Below are 20947 nucleotides of genomic sequence, written 5' to 3'. Positions count from 1 at the left end.
CTGAAACCGACGCAGTGCACAGGGTGAGGTCGTCCACGTCTCACAAGCCTTTCAAGCTTTTTAACGTGAAAAACGTTAAAACAGTAACAGACAATTCAGACCCAGTCCTGTGTGTCCTGTGTGTCTTGTCCCCACGGTCTTGTCCTCCATTTGATGCATAACTGTCATTCAGTAAAATCAGTCAGTCTGTTTGCACACGTGACATTGATCTGAAAGTCAGCAGAGTTTGTTTTTTTTAAACCACAAATGAGTTTGTCTGATGATGGCAGGAAGTCACCCAAATACCCTGGAGCTGCAAAACACCAAATGTGAACACACCCTTCAGGACACTGTCTGTGAAGAGTCAGTCTCACTGGTCTTCACTGTCCATGTCTGTGAACAGGATCCTTGTTAAATATGATTCATGGATTTATTTAACACTGGTTCTCTGAGACCTGAGACCTGAAGCGTGTCCACCTCATGACATCCTGTGTGTTCATTGCCGGGATTCACGCCTGTCCGCAGCCGTTCAGCTTCCACTGGGCCACTCAGCAACTTTAATTCGGCCATCGATGACAGTCAACTCTCTGAGATGAGCTTAATTCAGCTGCAGTTCACTTTTTCCACGTTTGTCCATTTGTTTTCACACTCACATGTCTGCCGGTGACACGTGACTCTGAAAATAAACATCGCCACCTGCTTCTAATTACCCTAATTGGCGATTTAGGAAGCGGACGCCAGCTGACTACATATAAACTCGTGCTGCACTCGGGCCAGATATCAACAGCAGCTCTTCCGCTAATAGGAATTTGGCCTTAACTGAAGCTCTCCAGCAGTTTCCATTGTCTGGCATCGACAGGCACGTTGATGAATAGGGGAGATAATCTGCACTGAAATAATGTCAGAAACATAGTTTGGCTTTTTACAAAGGGACACAATGTGATGAAACTCTGCTTTGTCTTGGTGGAAATGTATGAAGTGTGAGTGAGGCCTCTTTAAAAGTGCTCAGACACAGGTTTTCACTAATGTCAATTCATTTCCTGTATTTAGGGTTAATCAACCTTCAGCACATAAACGGATTCAGAGGTTTCAATGGAACTAAAATCTTGCTGTGTCACATAAAGCTAATTGAGCTTCATAAACTCCTAAATGCACAATCACCCGTCTCACTGCGAGCTGTCTGCATGTTCCGTCAGCCATCAGCTCCACAAAGACCCTGACGGACTGTGGGCAGTGCTGCCTGCAGGCACTGGACTGACTGCAGCACTTCAGGGTTTCAACAAACAGTTTTTTTTCCCCCCCTTTTATGCACTGGACTGTAAAATTGTAAACGTGCAAACTGCAAACACGTGTTACTCGTTAAATCTCTCGATAGTGCTGCCCGACACAAAGTCTGCGCTGAATGAGATAAAACGATAATTTACTGTATTGTTGACTATAGCGTCTTCTTTTTGACTGGTCTTTGACCAGGGTTTGAGGGGGAAACAGCGAAAAAGCCCCCTCCCCCATCTCTCCTTTAACCTATTGCCCCCCCCGCTGTGAAGATTTGTGTCTTTTAGGTCATTTTTCAGCCTCATGATGAGGAGTTTTTAAATCTCTTTAAAACCATTTTTTGTTCAACTTGTTGCAGTCATTGTGTGTGTTCTTACTGCTTGTACCTGTCCACACAGATGCAGCACATTTACCTGTGTTTTCTGCTGTTATATTACCCGACACACTATGTGAGCTACGGTGGAAACAGACTGCAGTTAAGTGCTCAGGCTCCTCTGGAGCATTTAGCCCAGACAGTGTTATTATGAGTCAGCTGCTTTTAAAGCAGAGAAGAACGGCGGGATGATGGCCGAGCACACGTCTCCATGACTCTCCGTGAAGAGATAAGCGCTTCCTGCACGATCTGAGCAGCATCCAGACCGGGCAGCATTCAGTCACACCTGGTTTGCAGCCAGGAATAAAGATCTTTCCGTGTGAGGCCGATTGCAGGTTTGGCTGATGTTATCACTTTAATGTCTAACTGAAACTAGTTGTTTTGCATCGAAAAGTGTTAATATGATCAAATGTGTGACCTTTTGTGTGATGAGCTGCACTTTTCTGTATTATTGTCAAATATATTCACCAGCTATGTTCATTTGTAATTAATGGGGAGTGAATTTTATGCTACACATTTCAAAGAGAAAGATTCAGATTCAGATGTTGTTACAGCTGATTGCTTTTCCACCAAAGCCAAATCTAAACTGAGTCAGTTTCCCCTGTGTCCCCTGACCTGAGGTTTATGTCTCTTAAATCCCAGTGTGATCTGCTTCATGATTTCCAAGGGAGGATCGGCCAGAACAGCAAGAGCATCAGTTAAAAAAGGACAATAATTCACAGGTTTAACTAAACTAAAAGGAGAATGTTCAAAAAACAACTCATCCTCAAATCCCAATGTCAATCATGCTGTCAGTACAAATAAAATGATGCTCCTACCACTACTTACACACACACACCCTCCACATCGAACTGCACATATGCTAATTTAATAACGCCACTCAATATTCCATATTGCACATTGTTTACATCCTTATGATAATTTTTTACTCCATATGCACATGTACTTTGAACTGGATTCTAGTTTTGCACAATATATAATTTTATTTGATTATCCTGAATTTGTTTTTACATTGTGTGTATATATAACGGTGTCTATAATAGTGTAGATTTTATATTTATATTATATTTTTTCCACATTTTGTTATGTTACAGCCTTATTTCAAAATGGATCAAATTCATTATTTTCCTCAAAGTTCTACAAACACTTCCCTATAATGACAACATGAAAGACGTTTGTATGAAATCTTTGCAAATGTAATAAAAATAAAACGCTCACACTTGAGCTCTGGTGCATCCTGTTTCCACTGATCATCCTTGTGATGCTTCTACAACTTAATCTATACACGGTCCCACAGGTAACAGTGCACGTCAGAGCACTAACCAAGACATGAAGTCCAAGGAAGTTGTCTGTAGACCTGTGTTGGTTTTTTCATTTACTTGCATTCAGCTCCATTTCTCCAATTGCAGTGCTTTGAGCTCGCAGGGCCATCGTACCTTAAGCATCACAGTATTGTTTTGTCCACTTTGGCTTCACTCTGACCGAAGAAATTTAGAATAAAAGCTTAATTCTTACTTAGTTAAGCAGCCGCTCCATCAGTCAGTTTGAATCTGCAATGTTTGCTCAGCACACGCAGTAACTAATTAAGCATTGTATGCCAGAAATGGGGGCTATACCCAGCCAGCCATCCAGATTCTCAAATGTAAAGGTCTGAGCCAAGTAGAGCAAAGCATTCAGCTCCATCATCTGCACAGGATTCCAATGTTTTCTCACCCTATCGAAGGACTTAAAACTCCAAGCAGGCAGAATAATGTGTTACCAAAACCGTGTCCAACGGCTTTGGATTCATAAGCTTTTAATTGGATAGTGTGAAGAGCAAAACAAATAAAACCCGACCTGCTCCACTGATTTAGAACAAAGGAGTAGAGCTGATCACGTGCTGAGAATAAGCATTGTGCTGGTCCAGCTCTTATTTAAAGTGCTGCCACTAGACCGTAACAGTACGGTCGTGAAGCACTAATCTGTGTAATGACATCAGAGCTGCTGCAGTTCAACACTGAAAACACAAGAATGACACAGTAAAGAGCCTCCCGGGATCTGACTGCACAGATTTACTCCTCAGCACAAGAGGTGAAACCTACAAATACCCGAGTGTCAGCTAGAATGATCATCAGTGAAAACTTGGCCTGACGGACTCGTTCCGTCTGCTACAGAGTTGAACCAGATCACGGGGATGCAAAAACATTAAAGGGTCGAGAAAACCATGAAATACAAAGATTTGCACCCATCGGTAATTTTGTGTCACCAATTAACCTGCATGTCTTCAGACTGTCTGACGAAATCGTAGCACATGCAGGAAACCTGCCCAAGTGCCTATTGACATTAAAACTTCATTCAGGGCCATGCAACAAGCTCCAGTGCAGAGAAGGTTGTTCATTTTGAGGTGTGTTTGGGTTCCACTAATGACGTCCAATACCCACTCTGTTTTAGCTGCCGCCTGAGGTAGAAGCTGCTAAATGCACCACTTTGTTCACTAGCCGGTTTCCTAAGTCCAGTTCATAAACTTGTGCAACTGCTTAAAAAGAAATAAACTGTGTCGAAGCTGTAGAAAGAATTGGTCCTTATGGTGCAAGATTCTTGGGTTGCATGCAAGCAAACTGTACATGAAGAGTTCGCCCAGACTCTTGCGAAGTTGGGAAGGTAACCAACGGAGACGTCATGCATTCGTTTTGGAGTAGGCCTTTACTGTGCCAGACTTTTTTTAGAGTTTGTTTCCCGCAGGTCGAAGTTGCGTTGATGAGAGCAGAGAGTGTATTAAAACAGGAAAGTTGTGTTTGAGTCCGGTAAGAACCCATGGTTTGGGTCCTCTTCTCCCCTAAAAGTGGATTTATGGTTCTCTGTGGGTCCTTATGAACGTCTTCAGACCTGCACCGACAACAAATCTCAAGTTGGTCGTCAGCTTTATCCTATGAAAACGGCCTCTTCCAGAATGGTAATCGCATCATCTGTGAGACACGAGGGCTCGCTAAACGGTTTGATGAAAATGAGAATGATGTCATATGCTGAGTCCAGACCTCAACCCACCTGAAAACCTACTGAGTACTTTGGACCCAGCGTCTCCATCATCCAAACACAAAATAAGAGGATGGGCGCTCCACCCTCCATCCCATCATAAACTTACAGAATCAACGCTGAGATGCACTGAAGCTCCTCTGGCAGCATGTGGCGACTGTTAGCATGCTGACATTTGCTAATTGGCACTAGAGCCAAGCTGAGCCAGATGGGAATGTCATTACTAAGCAGAGGACAGTTTGAAATTATGATCTGATTCTGAATCATTCACATGTCTCATTCATCAGACGTGTCCTGAAATTGGTACAACAGTTCAGCAGATGTTGAGGTATTTAATAGTCGAAGGGCTTGAAATTTGAGTTTGTCATCCTGAGCGGAAGAAGAATCAAATAATGGTTAAATCATTTCAGTGTGAAGGATCTGAGGCCTGAATGTGGACTAGTGCACATTAGAACTTAGAGGCCGTCTGATTTTATTAATTGAACACACCAGTTTAAACAAAAGGTGTGTGTGTGTGTGTGTGTGTGTGCAAACTGAAGAGAAAACATCCCGCTCACTTTCTCTATGTCTTCTCTCGGGGCTGTGTAACGAGTTTCTGAGCTTTGACCTCATCCTCTCTGGAGGCTGCTCAGTGGAGCTCTGCCTTTTTGAATGCGGCTCAGTTTTAAATCCACACACAGACAAGCAGACCACGTGAAAGCTGTGCGTGTGTGTGTGTGCGTGTGTGTGTCTTGGGAATCAGCAGATAAAAACAATCTGTTTCTAACACGGTCTGACGAGGAGCCTGTGGTGCTCAGAAGTGAGATTATCACCACATTCAAAATGTCCTGATTCTCCTGCATGAATCCCCAGAACCTTCGCTTTCAGAGTCTCTACATGTCAGGCTGCATTACTCTGAGAGGAATAACTGTCTCAGCCGCTTCTCCGTGTTTGACAGCGACACAACAAAATATACAACCAGCATGCACCCTGTCTTCTTGTGTGAAACCTCCACTGATTCCACATTTCCCTCATTAGGGTGCACGGCGCAGCGCAGGCCAGGTCCATCTGCCTCCCATTAACAGTGGCAGCCAGAGAGGCTCGACTCTCACACAGCCTCAACTTACGCAGCCTCTATAAAAAGTTTCCCATTGAGTTACCTATATGTCATGGAAAGTTGCCGTTTGAGGGGGTTCAAACCCGGGTTTCTTTTCCCTAAAGCAAGTGTGACACCCAGTGGTGGAGGTGGGAACAGTGTCTGAAACATGGTTCATCTCCATGTTTTTCTGTGTGAAAATGATAAAGAAGCATCGTAGCTCATAGACAGTGAGAGTGAGTGAGCCCTGTTCTAATGCTGTGAGTTAGTCACTTTCTTCAAAAGGTCAGAAATGAATCGTTCTGGTCCTGGTCTCCATCTCTGCAAAGATGTGCAAAGACATGTCAGCCAGACGAGCTCAGAGTTTCTCTTCAAAGCGACCGCTGCCTTATTCCCTCACCTCTCTGGTCATTGTGGATGCGAGCGCAGAGCTTCTTAGGGGCAGAGGCTCAAATGTAAAACGAGTCTCCAAAGCAGCACATGGCAACAATCGTAAAGCAAAAAGGCTGCAAATTTTTTAACGGTGAGGTCAGCGAGGTTGATTGACAGCAAGGAAGAACAGTGCAGCAAAAGGTCGTGATCAGACGGTGACACAGGTTAGAACAACGAAGAGGTGACAAGGACAAAGTGCAGGAAGAGGAGACGGTTCTTAAAGTCCTGCAGATTTTAATGTGAGTAAATTATAGCTTTGACACTTTGTTTGTTCTACTGTTTGAAGGATTGTCGCACTGCAAATACTGATTGTTGGTATGATAGTACAACGCAGTCAACTTGAAATGTGCTGCATTTATCTGTGCAAATAGGAGGCGGCGAAAGCATCTGGAGCCTGTGGACCAGGTTTGAACAAAAGACTGAGCTCTGAAGCCTGATCGAACATGTGTTTCCGACTGCGCTGGACCACGGAGGACAGAGCGGCTTGCTCTGTTTCCGCTGCATGTGTGAACAATCTAGTAAAATCAGTTTTCCACAGGAAAGACTGGTCTGGCTAAAAATACTGAACGGTAAAAAATAAATGATCTGAAATTTTGTTAGTTAACTAAATGACTTTTGAACGAATGGAAACAACAAAACAGACAGCAAACTAAAAACTGGACTGAAAGTTACCAAAAGGTGACACTAAAGGGAAAATGGAAAAGCCCCTTAAAGAACTGACGAAGGACTTAAAAGTGAGGGGAAATGACTAAAGGATGTCTGTGTTCAGAGGCCCCATGATATGTTAATCTGTACGTTATTAAGAAGTTAACATAAACCAACTGTTACAGCAAAGAAACACATACAATATATTATATTATATTTATGATTCTGAAATGCATCATCCTTCCTTTTATTTTTGGTACGTAGTATATTATGATGCTAGTTCTTTTGAGTACTTGTAACAATAATTGTAGAGTGAGGTTTTGCTGCTTTTAAAAGCTCTGAATACTTAATTTCACAATAAAAGTATGACAACTTAATGAATCTGTGGCAAACAAATTATTTTTAAGCTGTGTAGCCTTTTCGCCTAAATTGCAAATGTCTCCTAAAAGCCCATCAGGTGTTTGCAGGTATTCTTCGCTCAGGCTGCGTTAATGCTTTTAAACTTCCCTCTGCATCAAAATATTTCTCTGCTTCTAGCTGAAAAAGTCCTCCAGATGACATCACCAGAAGGAGTTTTTATGATTAGGAGTTCAGTCTGGAAAAGCAGGTTGACCATGTCATCTCCAGATTGTGAGCAAGATGACCTGATCTGAACTGAAGGTTCCTCCAAGTGATGTCACCTGGAGGCACTTTTCAGCTAGAAGTAGAGCGATGTTTTGATATCGGCAACGCGGAGGGAAGTTTAATGGCATTTATGTACATGTGCTACCAAAACTAGAACCAAAAGAAGCAAATTCAAAATCAGCCAAGGCATCTTTTCACACACCGATGGGGGCAACTGCCATACAGGGTGCTCACCTGACCCACCGGGAGCAACTTGGGGTTCAGTGTCTTGCCCAAGGACACTTCGACATGTAGCCGGGAGCGGGGATTGAACCACTGACCCTGTGGTCAACTGCCTTACCAACTGAGCTACAGCTGCCCAATTAATCAATTACTTCCATGATGCAAAACGTCTTACATTAAGGTGCATGTGAATGCATAAAGGAGAGACTCCTAATCAAAGCCTCAGGCATTAGTCTGATTCTCCTCTCTGTTTGTCCTCAGTGCACTGTCATATTCTTCTCCTCTGGTCCAGTGACTAGATTAACCCCGATGGCCTCGGCTGCTCCCTCTAACGACCCGTCTCTCTTGCAGCGTGGTAGCACTAATGCTGCGTAACGGAGACGCGTCCAGCGTGTCTGCAGCGCATGTGTCGACCCAAAGACTCGTCCGTGTTGTGCAGCTCGCTGACAGATGATGCACTGAAGGTCAGGAAATATTTAGCCTCTGCGCTCGTGTTTATGCTTTGACAGGATCTGATCGCTCTCAGGGTCGAGTCCAGCATGGTGGTTTTGATCTGTGCTGGCTGCGGGATGGGCTCCAAACTCGCTTCTCTCTTACAGACAGAGTGGGAGTTTCATGCTTGTTTTTCCAGCTTGGAATGTGGCCCAGCTGAAGTTTGTGTTTTGAATTTATGGCACAAATTAGAAGAAGGGGAACCACTTTCATTGACCACAGCCCATACAAGGAATGTGACTTTGTGGCTTGTTGAATCAACAACGAAGCCCATTATTTTTAGCCATGCTGAGGGATGAGGACGTCAGGATCTTCTGTTTATGTTGGATGAACATCAGGAAAGTTTGTGATGTCTGAACGACTATTTCTGCCATGAAATTCGGCACAGACATTTACATTCCCCTCCGGATAAACTGATCATCTGATTTTTCAACTTGCCAAATGATCCTGTTTTATTTCGACCGAAATACCTGCAGAACTAATTCCCACCAGCCTCATCTGCACCAACACGGAGACCGCACACACTCGCTAAACTTCAGTTTGTTTCCGATGTTTGGATTCAGATTTTACATTTTTTGTTGTTGTTGTTTTCTTTTGACTGATGACGCTTTTGCAAAAAAATGCAGGTGCCACAAATCCTGACCTGACCAGTGAGTGACATAATGATCTGTTAGTATTGTGTGATGTTTGTTTTCATAAAAGCCTTGGAATAAGTGGTAAAATCTGAAATGTATAACGTAAACGTCAAAGTGGCCATTATTAAAATGACTGAATGAATGAAGTAAAGGACAGTTTTCCCTCCACTGTGAGCAGCAGCAGAGTTGGGGTCTTCAAATGAAAGGAAGACATTAGGGTGGGGGTGTCACTGAGCGGAGACAGCAAAGGAAAGAGCAGGAAAGTTTAAGTGTCAATGAGAATTTGTTGTTGGACTTTAAACAGCACATCCTAAAAAACCTCCTGCAGGCCATCGGAAGCAGGAACAGTGGCATCGTTTTATGCAGAAAGGGAGCAGTTAGAACTGATTACTCAGTTACAGAAGCCGGTCTAGTGGATCCTCCCCCCCCCCCCCCCCCCGTAAGGATATCAGACCATTGATTACAGCACATCGGACTGTTGGGCCTCTGATCAGACCTCCACCCCCCACTGATGATAATGAAAAGAAACCAAGTGAGCAGGCCTCAAGCCTGAATGGTGGATTTTAACAATCCAACCCTCCTGTGCTGACCTGCCCAAGATGAGCCGCCACAATCTGTGCACATGTTGCCGTTTGCAGTTCTGCCAGTCGTGCACTTACCGGTCTTTGTCCCAAACACACGCCTTTCTCTCTGTCAGCCATGTTGTCCTGCGTTAGGCGTCGTCCCTTTACGTACCATCCATTCAGTTTACCTCATCGTGTTCAGAGCCTTTTATAGCTAAAAAAGAAAAAACAAGAAAATTATTTTTTTTTTAAACTAAGAGCTGCCGTCCTCTTCAATGGAGTGTGGACAGCGCTCAAACAGTCAGGATGCTGTAGACGATAACTTAGTGAAGTAGTAAGAGCTGCTTAGCATACGAAGGGAATAAAGATTATAAAGGTTACTTTTATTGAACAGATTTCACACAGTGATCAAGGAATGAAACTTCAACCTCTACTATTCAACTACTATTCTCTCACACTCCACATGTTGTTTCGTGCTGTAGCTCATGGAGCACGAGCAGCTTGTGTTGTTTCATGTGCCAAATCAAATAAAATGGAGACCACACCCATCCGGCACAAACCCGCACAGATGAGTTTGCACCTCTGTTTATCTTTTCCTCTCATGGCCCTTTTCTACATGCATCTTCCTGCAAGTTCCACCAAAATCCCACAGTCCTTTGTGCTTCTGGCCACCACACAAGACCTGCTCTTAGAGTAGAGCGTCACGGAATAACGATGCAAGATACGATAAGCGTTATCTGATATTATTGAGCTCTGTATCACATGAGGATAAGAAAACAGCCGTTGGATAAATAAACATAATGTGTGGTATCTATGTTTTCAGGATAACAGAGAGAAGTAGAGCACAGAGAAACTCCCCCTGCATCTCTACTCCATTTCTGAGCCAAAGGGGTCAGCAAGACAGGAAAAGGCAGAGTGTGAAAGTGAGGCCCGCGGGGACAAAACTGTGTCCTGAGAGACGGGAAATAAGGTCGATTCCACATCGTATCTGTGTCTGATTTACCCTCAGACATCTGTTCCCAAATATTCTGTTACTGTTCACGAACTTTTGCTTTGATATTCGCTGCTGAAAGTCCTGTTTACAGCTGTGTTTGTTTGATTAAGTGCATTTGGCCTTTTGCGTGTATCTGTGCATCTGTTTACACTTGTTTCTGTGTAGCGTCTGTCATGCATGCTTGTGTATACATGCTGAAGGGGCTTTAATGACCACACGCCCCGACCAGCGCCATCTCCTTTACTGTAGCACAAATGGGAAGTTTTCGTTTTGCATGAATCAATTTTGACCAAATATTTAGGATTATCTGAAGCTCTGAGTTGTACAGTTGCAGCCGGAAGTTTACATCCAGTCACCGTGGAGACGACTGTGATTTCTCTAAGCAGTGCATCGTACTTTGTACATGTTAGATAAATGAGGACATGAATGACACCCCAGTAATTTGGTGCATGAGGTTTACGTCATTGATTTCCATTTGTTTTTGTTAATATTTGTTGGCCCAGTTTGTGCTGAGACAGCAGCATGTAGGACACCTTCTACGTCTGCCACGAAGATGACAGGGCGTCGTCTGGGAAAGACACCGTCTACTCCCAGAGCACAGTCAGACAAAAACAGGCTTCATTAATGTGTTTCGTTTGCTAAATCATTAAATGAGCAGACTGTGAAGATGACGATGCTGGGCAGTTTGAATTAGTGAGACTTTTTCCCAGGGACAGTTTTTAACAAAGTCATGCCTGCGTCCCCATACTTCACTGTTTGGTGCAGCACCATTGTTAATGCAGCTGAGTTGCTGCTTACAGACAGATATACTCATGATACAGTGTAGAGCTGATGTAGACCTGACATGATGGGAAACAGCTCAGTCGATATCCTGACATGCGTCATGCTGCAGTCGACTAAACTGCGTGACTTGATCAAGCAGGTTGTGAGTGTAACAATTGTCAAACCGAACAAGCGACAATGAGACAAAACGGCCTCTAAAACAATAAGAAAGGTTTAAGACAAGCTACTGCAAACAAAGTATGATAGACAAACTGGGAAAAGCTAACTGAGAGTGGTCCAGATTATAGATCATGACTAACAGTTAGAAAAATTGAACAGGCAGGTGTGCAGATGGGTGAAGCTGGTCGGGTGGCTGACAGGTCAGGAAGGGAAGTGCTGGGTCTGAACTGAGAGGAGGCCCAGTGAATGGCTGTGAGGTTGGTGACAGCTGCTATGAGTTAAATTCATCTGAATGTGCGTAGGGAACATCCAAGGTCCATGCATGCAGCACGGATGCATACAGGCTAAGAATGGATATGCAAAGACACACACACCTCTGCTATCACATATCTGTGCTCATCCAATCAGACTGCAAAGTGTCGACGCGGCGGCCAGACAGAGCCAGACAGACGGGTCTCCGGGAATCCACAGGGCCGTAGACACCTGGCTCCAATGCTGAGCCTGACAGACGGAGAACAGGGCAGCAGCAGGTTATACATCAGTTCAGCTCAGCGGCATTTATGAGATCATAAAGCTGCAATGTGATGAGGCAACATGCTTGGAACTGAAAATGTTTGTCTTGTTAGGATGTTTTTAAAGCCCATCTGTGGCCACATCAGTTTGTCCAGATTTCACTTTCATGTTTTTACGGCGTGCTCGTTAAGATCAAACTTCATTGATCCCCGTGGGGAAACAGATATCCACACAAGAGTCGACAGTGTATAAAGAGAGTCAAACAACTGGGTCTTTTTTCTCACATGTGTTTGGAGAATGTCTTTTGGAGAACAAACTCTCTCCTGTGTAGACACCAGTTTGTAGCCAGCCCAGTGTGTAGACAACAGTTCAGTGTCTTTTCATCATTTTTGAATGAATCAGTGTGAAATTATAGTGACGCTGAAGAAATTACAGTTTCAGAATATTTTCATAGTAAACAGAAATTATTTAAAAATAAATGTTGCACCGATGTCCAGAAATAGATTTTTAAAATCTGTTTTATTGCTTTATGGTGACACATTTGGAAAATTAGTTACACTCTAGTTGAAAAATCTTTTCAGATATTAAAAAAACTGAAAATTAAAAGGCTAGTTGCATGTATGTAAAGAGCAAGTAAAGTCAAACCTCTACACTCTGTTACCTGTTAGCACACCTTCATTTAATTTGTGTTTCCAAGATAAACATCCTGGTTTACTGGTTAAAATACGCTTTTTAATTTAAAAACTTACTTTGATGAGTTGTGTTGAAATAATAATATTGCTAATCACTGCAACGGATGTTTGTGCATCGTGTAAACTCAAATGTCTGCATTCATCAGCGTAAAATAACATTTCCAAAAATATCCCAAAACAAATAGAGACTGTGTTACAGAAGCTGCTGTACATTGCACATAAAGAAACGTGATTATTAAATGTCTTAGTGGACACTGGCTAACAAACCTGATACAAACCGTTGTCCTACTACACGTGCTGATTGGGTTTAGAATGTAATGTACTAAGCTGAATTCAAAAAATTGTTTGCAGGGAGCAATTGGCTGCAGAAAACCAAATGCACCAAAGGAGCCGTCACGACAGCAGATATTATACAACATCATCAGTTCCTACATAAATGTACATCAGGAAAGGATGAGGATTGGAATCCTCATGTTTTTGAGATTTTTTATTTAATTTCAAATTAATCATTGAAGGATGTCAGTGTAAGCAATGGTACACAGCAAACAAGGCTGTTAATCAAATGTGCATATTTATTTTTTACTAAACTGAATATAACTTCATTCTAACGCGTCCTCATCCAAAAGAAAACGGTTTTTAGAAAAAGTAGAAATTAGGATGGGACAGGTTTAAAGTCTGTTACAATTTGCCAGTCATGTGCACAACTCAGAAGTCACGAATAAGACTGAAAGCAAAGCCGCTGCTGAAACTGAAACGATGTGATGATGTATTTTTAGTACAATTTAGTCATAGTACTGTGCCACAACCCAGAGTGAACAAAAGAATGTCCAGGTGTCAGGGACTGGGCAGGTAGACACAGGAATATGCACAAAGAATATCTAATCACTAACAAAATTGCATCACGATCCAATCGTTCACGTTCACTTCCTGTTCTGGACTTTTATTTTGTACCCCTTTTCCCCCACTTCCTGTTCCCACTACACTCCTCCAGCTTCACCACTCATTACCTTTCACAATTGTTCACACCTGTTCCCGTTTATAAACGCAGCTTTTTGTCTTTGCCATCCATGCAACAGCCTCTCTTCTGGTTTGTCTGTCTCATGGTATTTGGACTCTGTTACCTGTGGATCGGTTACTGTGTTTTACTTTTACTACTTCTCTTAGTTGTATTTTACTCTCAGATCCAAGTCCACGTTTTGTCCTCCTTGTAGGAGTGATTTGTTTTTTTGGTTTTTTAACCCGTTATTAAATTAAATTACCCGTAGTTTACATCCTTGGTTCATGCACTTAATGTTTTGTATTTGCTGCTATTCAGCCTAGTTTGTGGTTAGTTGTTCTTTCTCCCTTGTTCAATCACTGGGTCACGTTTCGGTCCACACACAGTCGTGACAAACTGGGCTCTAAAAGAGGTCAACAAAGAGCTAAACAAACAAAGACAACACTTACCTAATCACGTGATACGAAATGGGCGACATATATACTGTCTGGCCAAACCAATAAGAAGCAAAGACATTATTATAAACACACACTAGACATTTTACTAACATTCTCCGATTTTAAAAAAATACAAAAGCAATTATGAAATGTACCAAATAAAGTTTAAAATGCCCTATAAAACAAACTCTTTCCCCATATTTTCCCAAGCCTGCATCGAACAGGGCACTTGGTACAATCCAGGCCTAGTAGAAAGTATTTCAGGCTGATGAGGGCCTCAGTCCCATCTTTTGTTTGGATGACCAACAGTAACTCAAGAGTTAATTTAATCCAATGTTGACAATACAGAATTATTCCACCGTGAATGCTACATGTGTATGTCAAACACATAAACCTAATGCGTAAATCAAATGTGCTGCTTTCTTTCGATTATGACAACTTAAACTTAATAGTGGAAGGAAAATAAGCTCAAGGTGAAATTACCAAACAAGTCTAGGGTGTGTTGTGATGGCTGCAGCAATAATAAGATGCAGAAATGAGTTTTATGTGATGCCGTTCAGGTACTGGACATAGATGTTTGGTGTATCACAGTCGAGGCATTTGGATCAGGCAGTCCAGATCCCTGATGGATGGGGGTGAGGACGTCACCACGGAGATCACACAAATCAGGTAGGGAGCCTTGCATCTTGGGAGAAATGAATTTTACTCTGGGGTCATATTTTAAAAGTTACTCATGCTTAAATTCTCTTGTACATAAAAATTTTAAGTGATGTCACATTACATTATAAAAAGGCCAAGAGTCAAAAGAAAAAAAGAAACGGCATAGACACTAGAAAAAGCATTTCCAGAAAGACATTTTACGGTGAATGCTTCAGTGCTGAAAGGATTTTCCAAGCAAAGCTGGAAAAAGCTGAACTTGAAAAAAGTATCAAAAGGCTTTAATTTTGAAAGTGTGTTCATTGTATATAGACTTCATCACAAACTCAATTTAATTTTACAATTGAAATGCTAGAAATTTGGAAAAAAGTATCTCAAAAGCTTCTATTTCGAAAGTGTGTTTCCTGTGTGTATCATGTGCTGACGACAGGCTGTGAACTGCTCAGACTTTGCCTCTCAAAATGGGAAAAAGTATTAGTCCTATTAACAAAATACAAAAACTGTGATATAAAATGAAGGCAGGCGATTTTAACATGGCCCTCATTTGTGACTTGAGAAGAATTTCAGGACTTCTGCTGTATTGGGCTCCAATGGGAATTTGACGGCACTCTTTCTGCTTTTGGCCAAATACTGAAAGAACTGCAAGTCCTGTCACTGTGAGAGTTACATTTCCTGAAAGAAGACAAAAATACCTACGTTTTAATGTATCATTTGTTGAGATGAAAGATGAAAGTTGCTAAAAGTTGAAGCCAGAAGTTAGTGCGTGTGATGTCGCCCACTCTAGCTGCACCAAAGTATAATATTATTAAAGATTCGATTGTTGTGAATGCAGTAAAATATGTAATTTTTTCAAACCAACCTCTCTTCTAAGGTGATCTGAGCCTCAATCCATTTCGTGGCGTGTTTACATACCCACAGCCGCCACTGAACAATGTGGCGTTTCTGGAAAAGGCTCGACTGTGATGGAGGAACCTCAAACAGCAGCGAGGTGCTGAGAGACTCGCTCAAGTCCTTTGGCCTGTAACAGCAATGAAAAATGGACAAACACAGAAACAAAGCGGATGAGTAATGATTCTGGGAAACGAGATCAAGAGCTCTTGGGTTACAGTGCAGCGGCGGATGAGGCTCGGTTCCAGTGTCCCGTCAGAAACACTTTGTTTGTTTTGGAGCTGCAGCAGGTTGAGAGATGCTCGGGTAAACACACTCTGACAGGTTCGACTCTCACTGCCGGTGAGGTTTTTATGGCCAAAGCTGATGTCTCACGTCACATGTTGTTTCTAACTGTTAGTTAGAAGCTTCGTACTGAATAAGGCCATGAAATAGAAGTGGGCGCTGCTTGAAATCCAGATATTCACAAACTCAGGTTCAGAACTGCCTCTGACGAACTTAGGAAAAAAAGAATCATATTTAACGATTTATCACCAAAAAGCTCCTAACAATTTGTTTATAATCGTATCAGTTTTCCAGTCTGAGCTCTTTAGGACTTTACATATTGACTTTCTTCTGGAAAATCTCCCCAAAACATCATCATTTCAAATAAGTGTGCAGTGTTTCACACTGCACCATCTCGCGGATGTGTCACTTCCTGTTCCAGAGTTTTATTTTGTATTCCCTCAGCCCCACTTCCTATTTCTCAGTCCTTTCTCCCACTTCACTACACAATTTGACCCTTTCTGTCTTATAAATGTGTTTTGGAAGCTGCTGAATGCTCCATCATTCAGGTCTACAATCCCTCCTGTCTGCTGCAACTACAAGGACGTTTTTGTGCTGTATTGCCATTGGCCTTTGTGATGTAATTTATATTTTGATATTTGCATCAATTATCATCTTATTGTATTTACAGTCTTTTGTGTTCGGACCAAAAGGGCCTCAAACTAGATTCATATTTACTGCTGGCATATTCAGCAGCTTGGTTCAACCTGAAAACAAAAGTGTTAAGTCAATAAACTCTGTATTTAAGTCAGAAAACAATCTTTCTTCTTTGATGCAAAACAGATGATTTACCTCCTTTAATTGTATCTGAATGTGACGACACAGTTTTGTTGCCATGGAAAATGTGAGCAGATTCAGAGACGGATGATGTGGTGAGGATATTGACAGAGACTGATTGTGATCACCAGCAGCAGGTAAGAGAAATAAGATGTGTGGTCATAAAGTGCATGAAAAAGAATGCAGAATGTTTGATGAATATCTCTTGTATCTCTACTATCCTCAAACTTCCTGATTATTTCCATTTTTACACTAAAACATGATTCATTTTTAGACAAGGTCTCAGAGCTTTGGACTGTTAATGGCTAAAGAGATTTAAATTAAAAACTGAAAGTTGGTGCAGTTGTGGATAAGTGCAGAGGGTAGAATAAACCAGAATAAACAATGTGCAATGTGAGGTTATTAAATGTAAATACTGTATAATTATGTTGCTTTTCAAAATTGAATTATTTGATAAGATATTTTAAATAATAAACTCATTTGCAAATAAAGATGCTGAGCAAGACACATTAGGTGTTTTGACTTTTGTGATATTTGGCTCTGAAATGTAGTGAAGGTAAAATATAGAGTAACAGAAAGTGGAAATAATAAGCAAACTAAAATCCCTGTAGTTAATTCAGTGCAGCACTCAAGTAAATATACTCATTTGCAGAAAATATTCCTCTCGTGTAATTCACCTCCCGTTCAGCGGGGGGCGCTACTCGCTCCTTTTCTGCCTGATGAGGTCGATCATGAGTCGTCGTCCATGAGGTGAGAGGACGCACAGCAGCCGCAGCCGGGATGACAACGTTACGACCGTTCACCTGCGATGATTTGTTCAAATTCAACAACATGTGAGTCGATTGTTGTCGCTTCTGCTTCTCCAGATGTTTTTTAACGTCATCACACAGGTGTCGCGGGTTTACGTAGCGCCGGCACCTGTACAGCTTGTGTATTTGTGTGCAGCAGCATTAGCAAAGCTAAGCTGTTCTCTGCTGTTGTGCCAAGATCCAGAACACAAAACCTCGGTCGGAGAAGTAGACAGTATTTATCTAACGGTGTGTGTCATTCAAGGCGAAGTTTCTTCTCCAAACAAAATAAAAATTCAATAAATTCTCCCCAGTATACACGAGCTTGTTCCATTCAAGTTAGAGGAATGTGGTGCAGTCTACATTTAGCAATTCATCAGCAAAACACATAAATCAATGTTCAGAGCTCATCATGTATTTGTCATGTGCAGTTTGGAGACACCGATACTCTGTCTATAATTTGCTGTGCAGTAGAAATGTGAAAAATAAACTTTCTTCCTTTTCCAACTTGGCGTGACCATGTTTTCTGTCTGTAACGTCCAGTGTTCAAGTCCAATTTCCAAAACGTGCATCTGTCTGAAATTCAGTCAAACGTTCATTGCACTAACTGTTTTTCTTTTTGTCCAACAGCAACCTGGATCCTTTGACAGAAACTGTATCCTGTATATTTAATAAAATTGTGTACGTCCTGCTGGGATGAAGAGAGTATCTATCACCATGTGAGCTAAGTTATTCACATGTATTGTTATATGCTTTAAAGTCACAAATCATACTTTGAACTGCACAGACAGGTGTTTTTAAAATGCAATTATCGATTTTGAAATTAAATAAGTAGGTTTTGGAATGTGCTGTTTTTAGGAGCCTTTCAGAGAGTAGAATAGAAAACGCTCTGTGGCCCTAAGCCTCCTGCTGGCTCCTGGATTGTGTGGATAAGAGGTTGGCATCAGCCAAACACAGACTGGAAGGTTTAAGGAGGAATTTGGGAGAAATAAGGTGGAGTTCCAGGTTATTGTGTTGTGGGATAGAGAGGCATTGAGGAGTTTTTTTTTTAAGACCGGCCATATGGTCACAGGAGCAGGTACAAATTAGAATCCAGTTTTCTTTGACCTTTGACCTGCAGTACGGGATCCCGTTTTACCTCCAGTACCTCGCTCACTGGCCAGAGTACTTCATTGTTGCAGAGGCTCCTGGTGGTGAACTGATGGGCTACAGTAAGTTCTGTTCTCTCAGGTTTTACTACATCATTGTGCACATTGAGAACTGTGTGCTCACACATCTGCCACGACGGACTGTGGCCTCACAGCAAGTAGGGTTTGACTCTCTTGACTCTCTTTGATCTGTGTGCAGTTTGCATGTTCTCCACATGCCTGTGGATGGTACAATCCAAGGACATGCAAGTTTATTGGTAGATGTGACTATGAGCATTGTGTGTCTCTGTCTCAGCCTTATCCTATGCTGCTAACACAATCTGTTTAAAGTCATGTGTGTTTTGCTGGTGTATTTGATGCTCTACTTACACTTTTTAAACCGTGGAGGAGCCGAGCACCTCAGTATCCAATCATTACATGTCTCTGTTTTAGGTCAATGAAAAGCTTACTTCAAACACTGACCTCCTGTCTGTCTTGCTGCTTCACTTGCAGTCATGGGGAAGGCGGAGGGATCGGTAGCTCGTGAGGAGTGGCACGGCCACGTCACCGCTCTGTCCGTCGCTCCGGAGTTTAGAAGACTTGGTCTGGCAGCCAAACTCATGGAGATGCTGGAGGAAATCTCAGAGAGGTTTGTAACTTCATGCCCTGAGTTCTGTGACCCATGTTGGACACTGTGAGTCTGTGCTGGAACTCACACAACAGTAACGTGAAGTTTAATGGCTAATAATAGAAATGAGATAAATGCAATAGATTGTGGCTCAGCAGTGTTTTACCGCCTCGGTATTTCAGAACTTTAAATGGGGACTTCACTTAACCGGCTTCCTGTAGTTCCAGTTGATGAATTATTTCAAAATGGGCATCTGGGCAGGTAGTTACAGAACTCTAGAACTGTTCTAAGAAGAAATATTAACAGCCACTGGTCCTCCAGGTCTGTAGACCTCTGCCCAGTAGGACAGTTCACTAATCCATCCATGGTCCTAGATTGAAGAGTACATCGGTTATTCATAATACAGTACTGGGGATTTGATTGATAGATTGTTGCTTCTTTATACAGTGACCTTGAGTGACCTAAAAGGTGCTTTTAAATAATGTATTATTAGTGTTGTAGATATTAGATATTTTTATGAAGGAAAGACAGGGATGTTTAAAGTTATGAAGAGACATTTTTACACCAAACTAGAACCACAGAGAACAAGTTCAATTCAGTGAAGTCATCCTTTAAGTCACAAGGGAGGCAAAAATCTAAAACCCCCGAAGATTTTCTTAAAAACTGAAAATGTTTTTTCACTGCTGTACAGTCGTATATCAAGCCTCAGCTTAAATTTCCAAGATTTCAGACTTTTGCTGAATATTACTTTTGTTTAATTACTGTCCAGGAAAAACCACCGTCCATCTTTCTACATCCTCTTATTCCCTGACAGATGTTGCTAATGTGTGCTCTGAACAGCTGATGATTGGAGGTTGTTGTTTTGTAGGAAAGGTGGATTCTTTGTGGATCTGTTCGTGCGTGTCTCCAACCAAGTGGCGGTGAACATGTATAAGCGTCTCGGCTACAGCGTCTACAGAACAGTAATAGAGTATTACTCAGCTAGTAACGGGGAACCAGATGAAGACGCCTATGGTGAGATCGAAACTGAAACCTGTCAACAAAAAACACAAGGATTCTAGCTTGTCTTATCAGATTTGACTTCAGAATATTGTAACTAGCCGTCAGGTCCATTTTCTACCTCATTAGGTTCTGTTACAGTTTACCTGCAGAGAACTTTCACAATTTCACTACTGTTGTGTTGCTGTAATTAAGCCTGTAGTTTGTTTCCTGCTAGACTGGTACAATGTCACGTAGTTGTCTACATAGTTAGTGATCTTAGCTGATTACTGTTACTGCAGATGATGTTTTAGAAAGCTCCTAAAATGTGTATATATACACTCATCTTTAAAACATGGAGGTACTCATTATTTCAGCAGTTAACGTGCTCTTTTCTGTACAGTCAGCTGAGTTGTCCTGTATGCATGTGATTTCCAGAGTAACCTGGACATTACAGCTGGAAACGGCTGCAAAGGTTTTCACATGCTGCTCAGGTCAGGTTTGAAAAACTGAAAAATTTTGATTTTTCTCTTACAGATATGAGGAAAGCGTTGAGCAGAGACAAAGAGAAGAAGTCCATCATCCCACTGCCACACCCTGTCAGACCTGAAGACATAGAGTAACAGTGGACTGTGGCTCTCTGATGCTTTGCTGCTTGTATGTTAACAGAGAACAGAAAATCTCCAGGACTTGCTGAGATAGATTGTACATAGTTAAACCATTCCCACAGTTCAATAGTCAGAGAGTCACATAAATTCAATATTCTGCTTAATTTACTGTAAGAAACACAACAACAGGTCAGTTTAATGAGATTTATGTAATGGTGCAGTTGCAGAGAAAACACAGTTACGCAATAAACACTGCTCATTGGCTGCTTTTGT

At 41.9% G+C, this 20947-nt stretch overlaps 1 protein-coding gene and 1 long non-coding RNA gene across 2 annotated transcripts; one reads left to right on the top strand and one right to left on the bottom strand.

The window, feature by feature from the left end:
• Positions 1-10159: 10159 nt before the first annotated feature.
• Positions 10160-19074, bottom strand: LOC137102534 (uncharacterized). Its single transcript, XR_010911237.1, has 3 exons — positions 18944-19074; positions 15416-15574; positions 10160-15228 (listed from the first exon to the last, which is right to left on the bottom strand). It is a non-coding gene; the product is annotated as an uncharacterized lncRNA (long non-coding RNA).
• Positions 17245-20936, top strand: naa20 (N-alpha-acetyltransferase 20, NatB catalytic subunit). The gene is made up of 6 exons (XM_067482154.1): positions 17245-17378; positions 17964-17988; positions 18454-18544; positions 18974-19109; positions 19957-20102; positions 20604-20936. Exons 1-6 carry the CDS (start codon positions 17326-17328, stop codon positions 20687-20689), a joined length of 537 nt encoding a protein of 178 aa, XP_067338255.1. The 5' UTR covers positions 17245-17325; the 3' UTR covers positions 20690-20936.
• The last annotated feature ends 11 nt before the right edge of the window (positions 20937-20947 follow it).

This window comes from Channa argus, chromosome 17 (assembly GCF_033026475.1).
Source record: "Channa argus isolate prfri chromosome 17, Channa argus male v1.0, whole genome shotgun sequence".
NCBI classification, from domain to species: Eukaryota; Metazoa; Chordata; class Actinopteri; order Anabantiformes; family Channidae; genus Channa; species Channa argus.
This window is presented reverse-complemented; position numbering and strand designations above follow the sequence as displayed.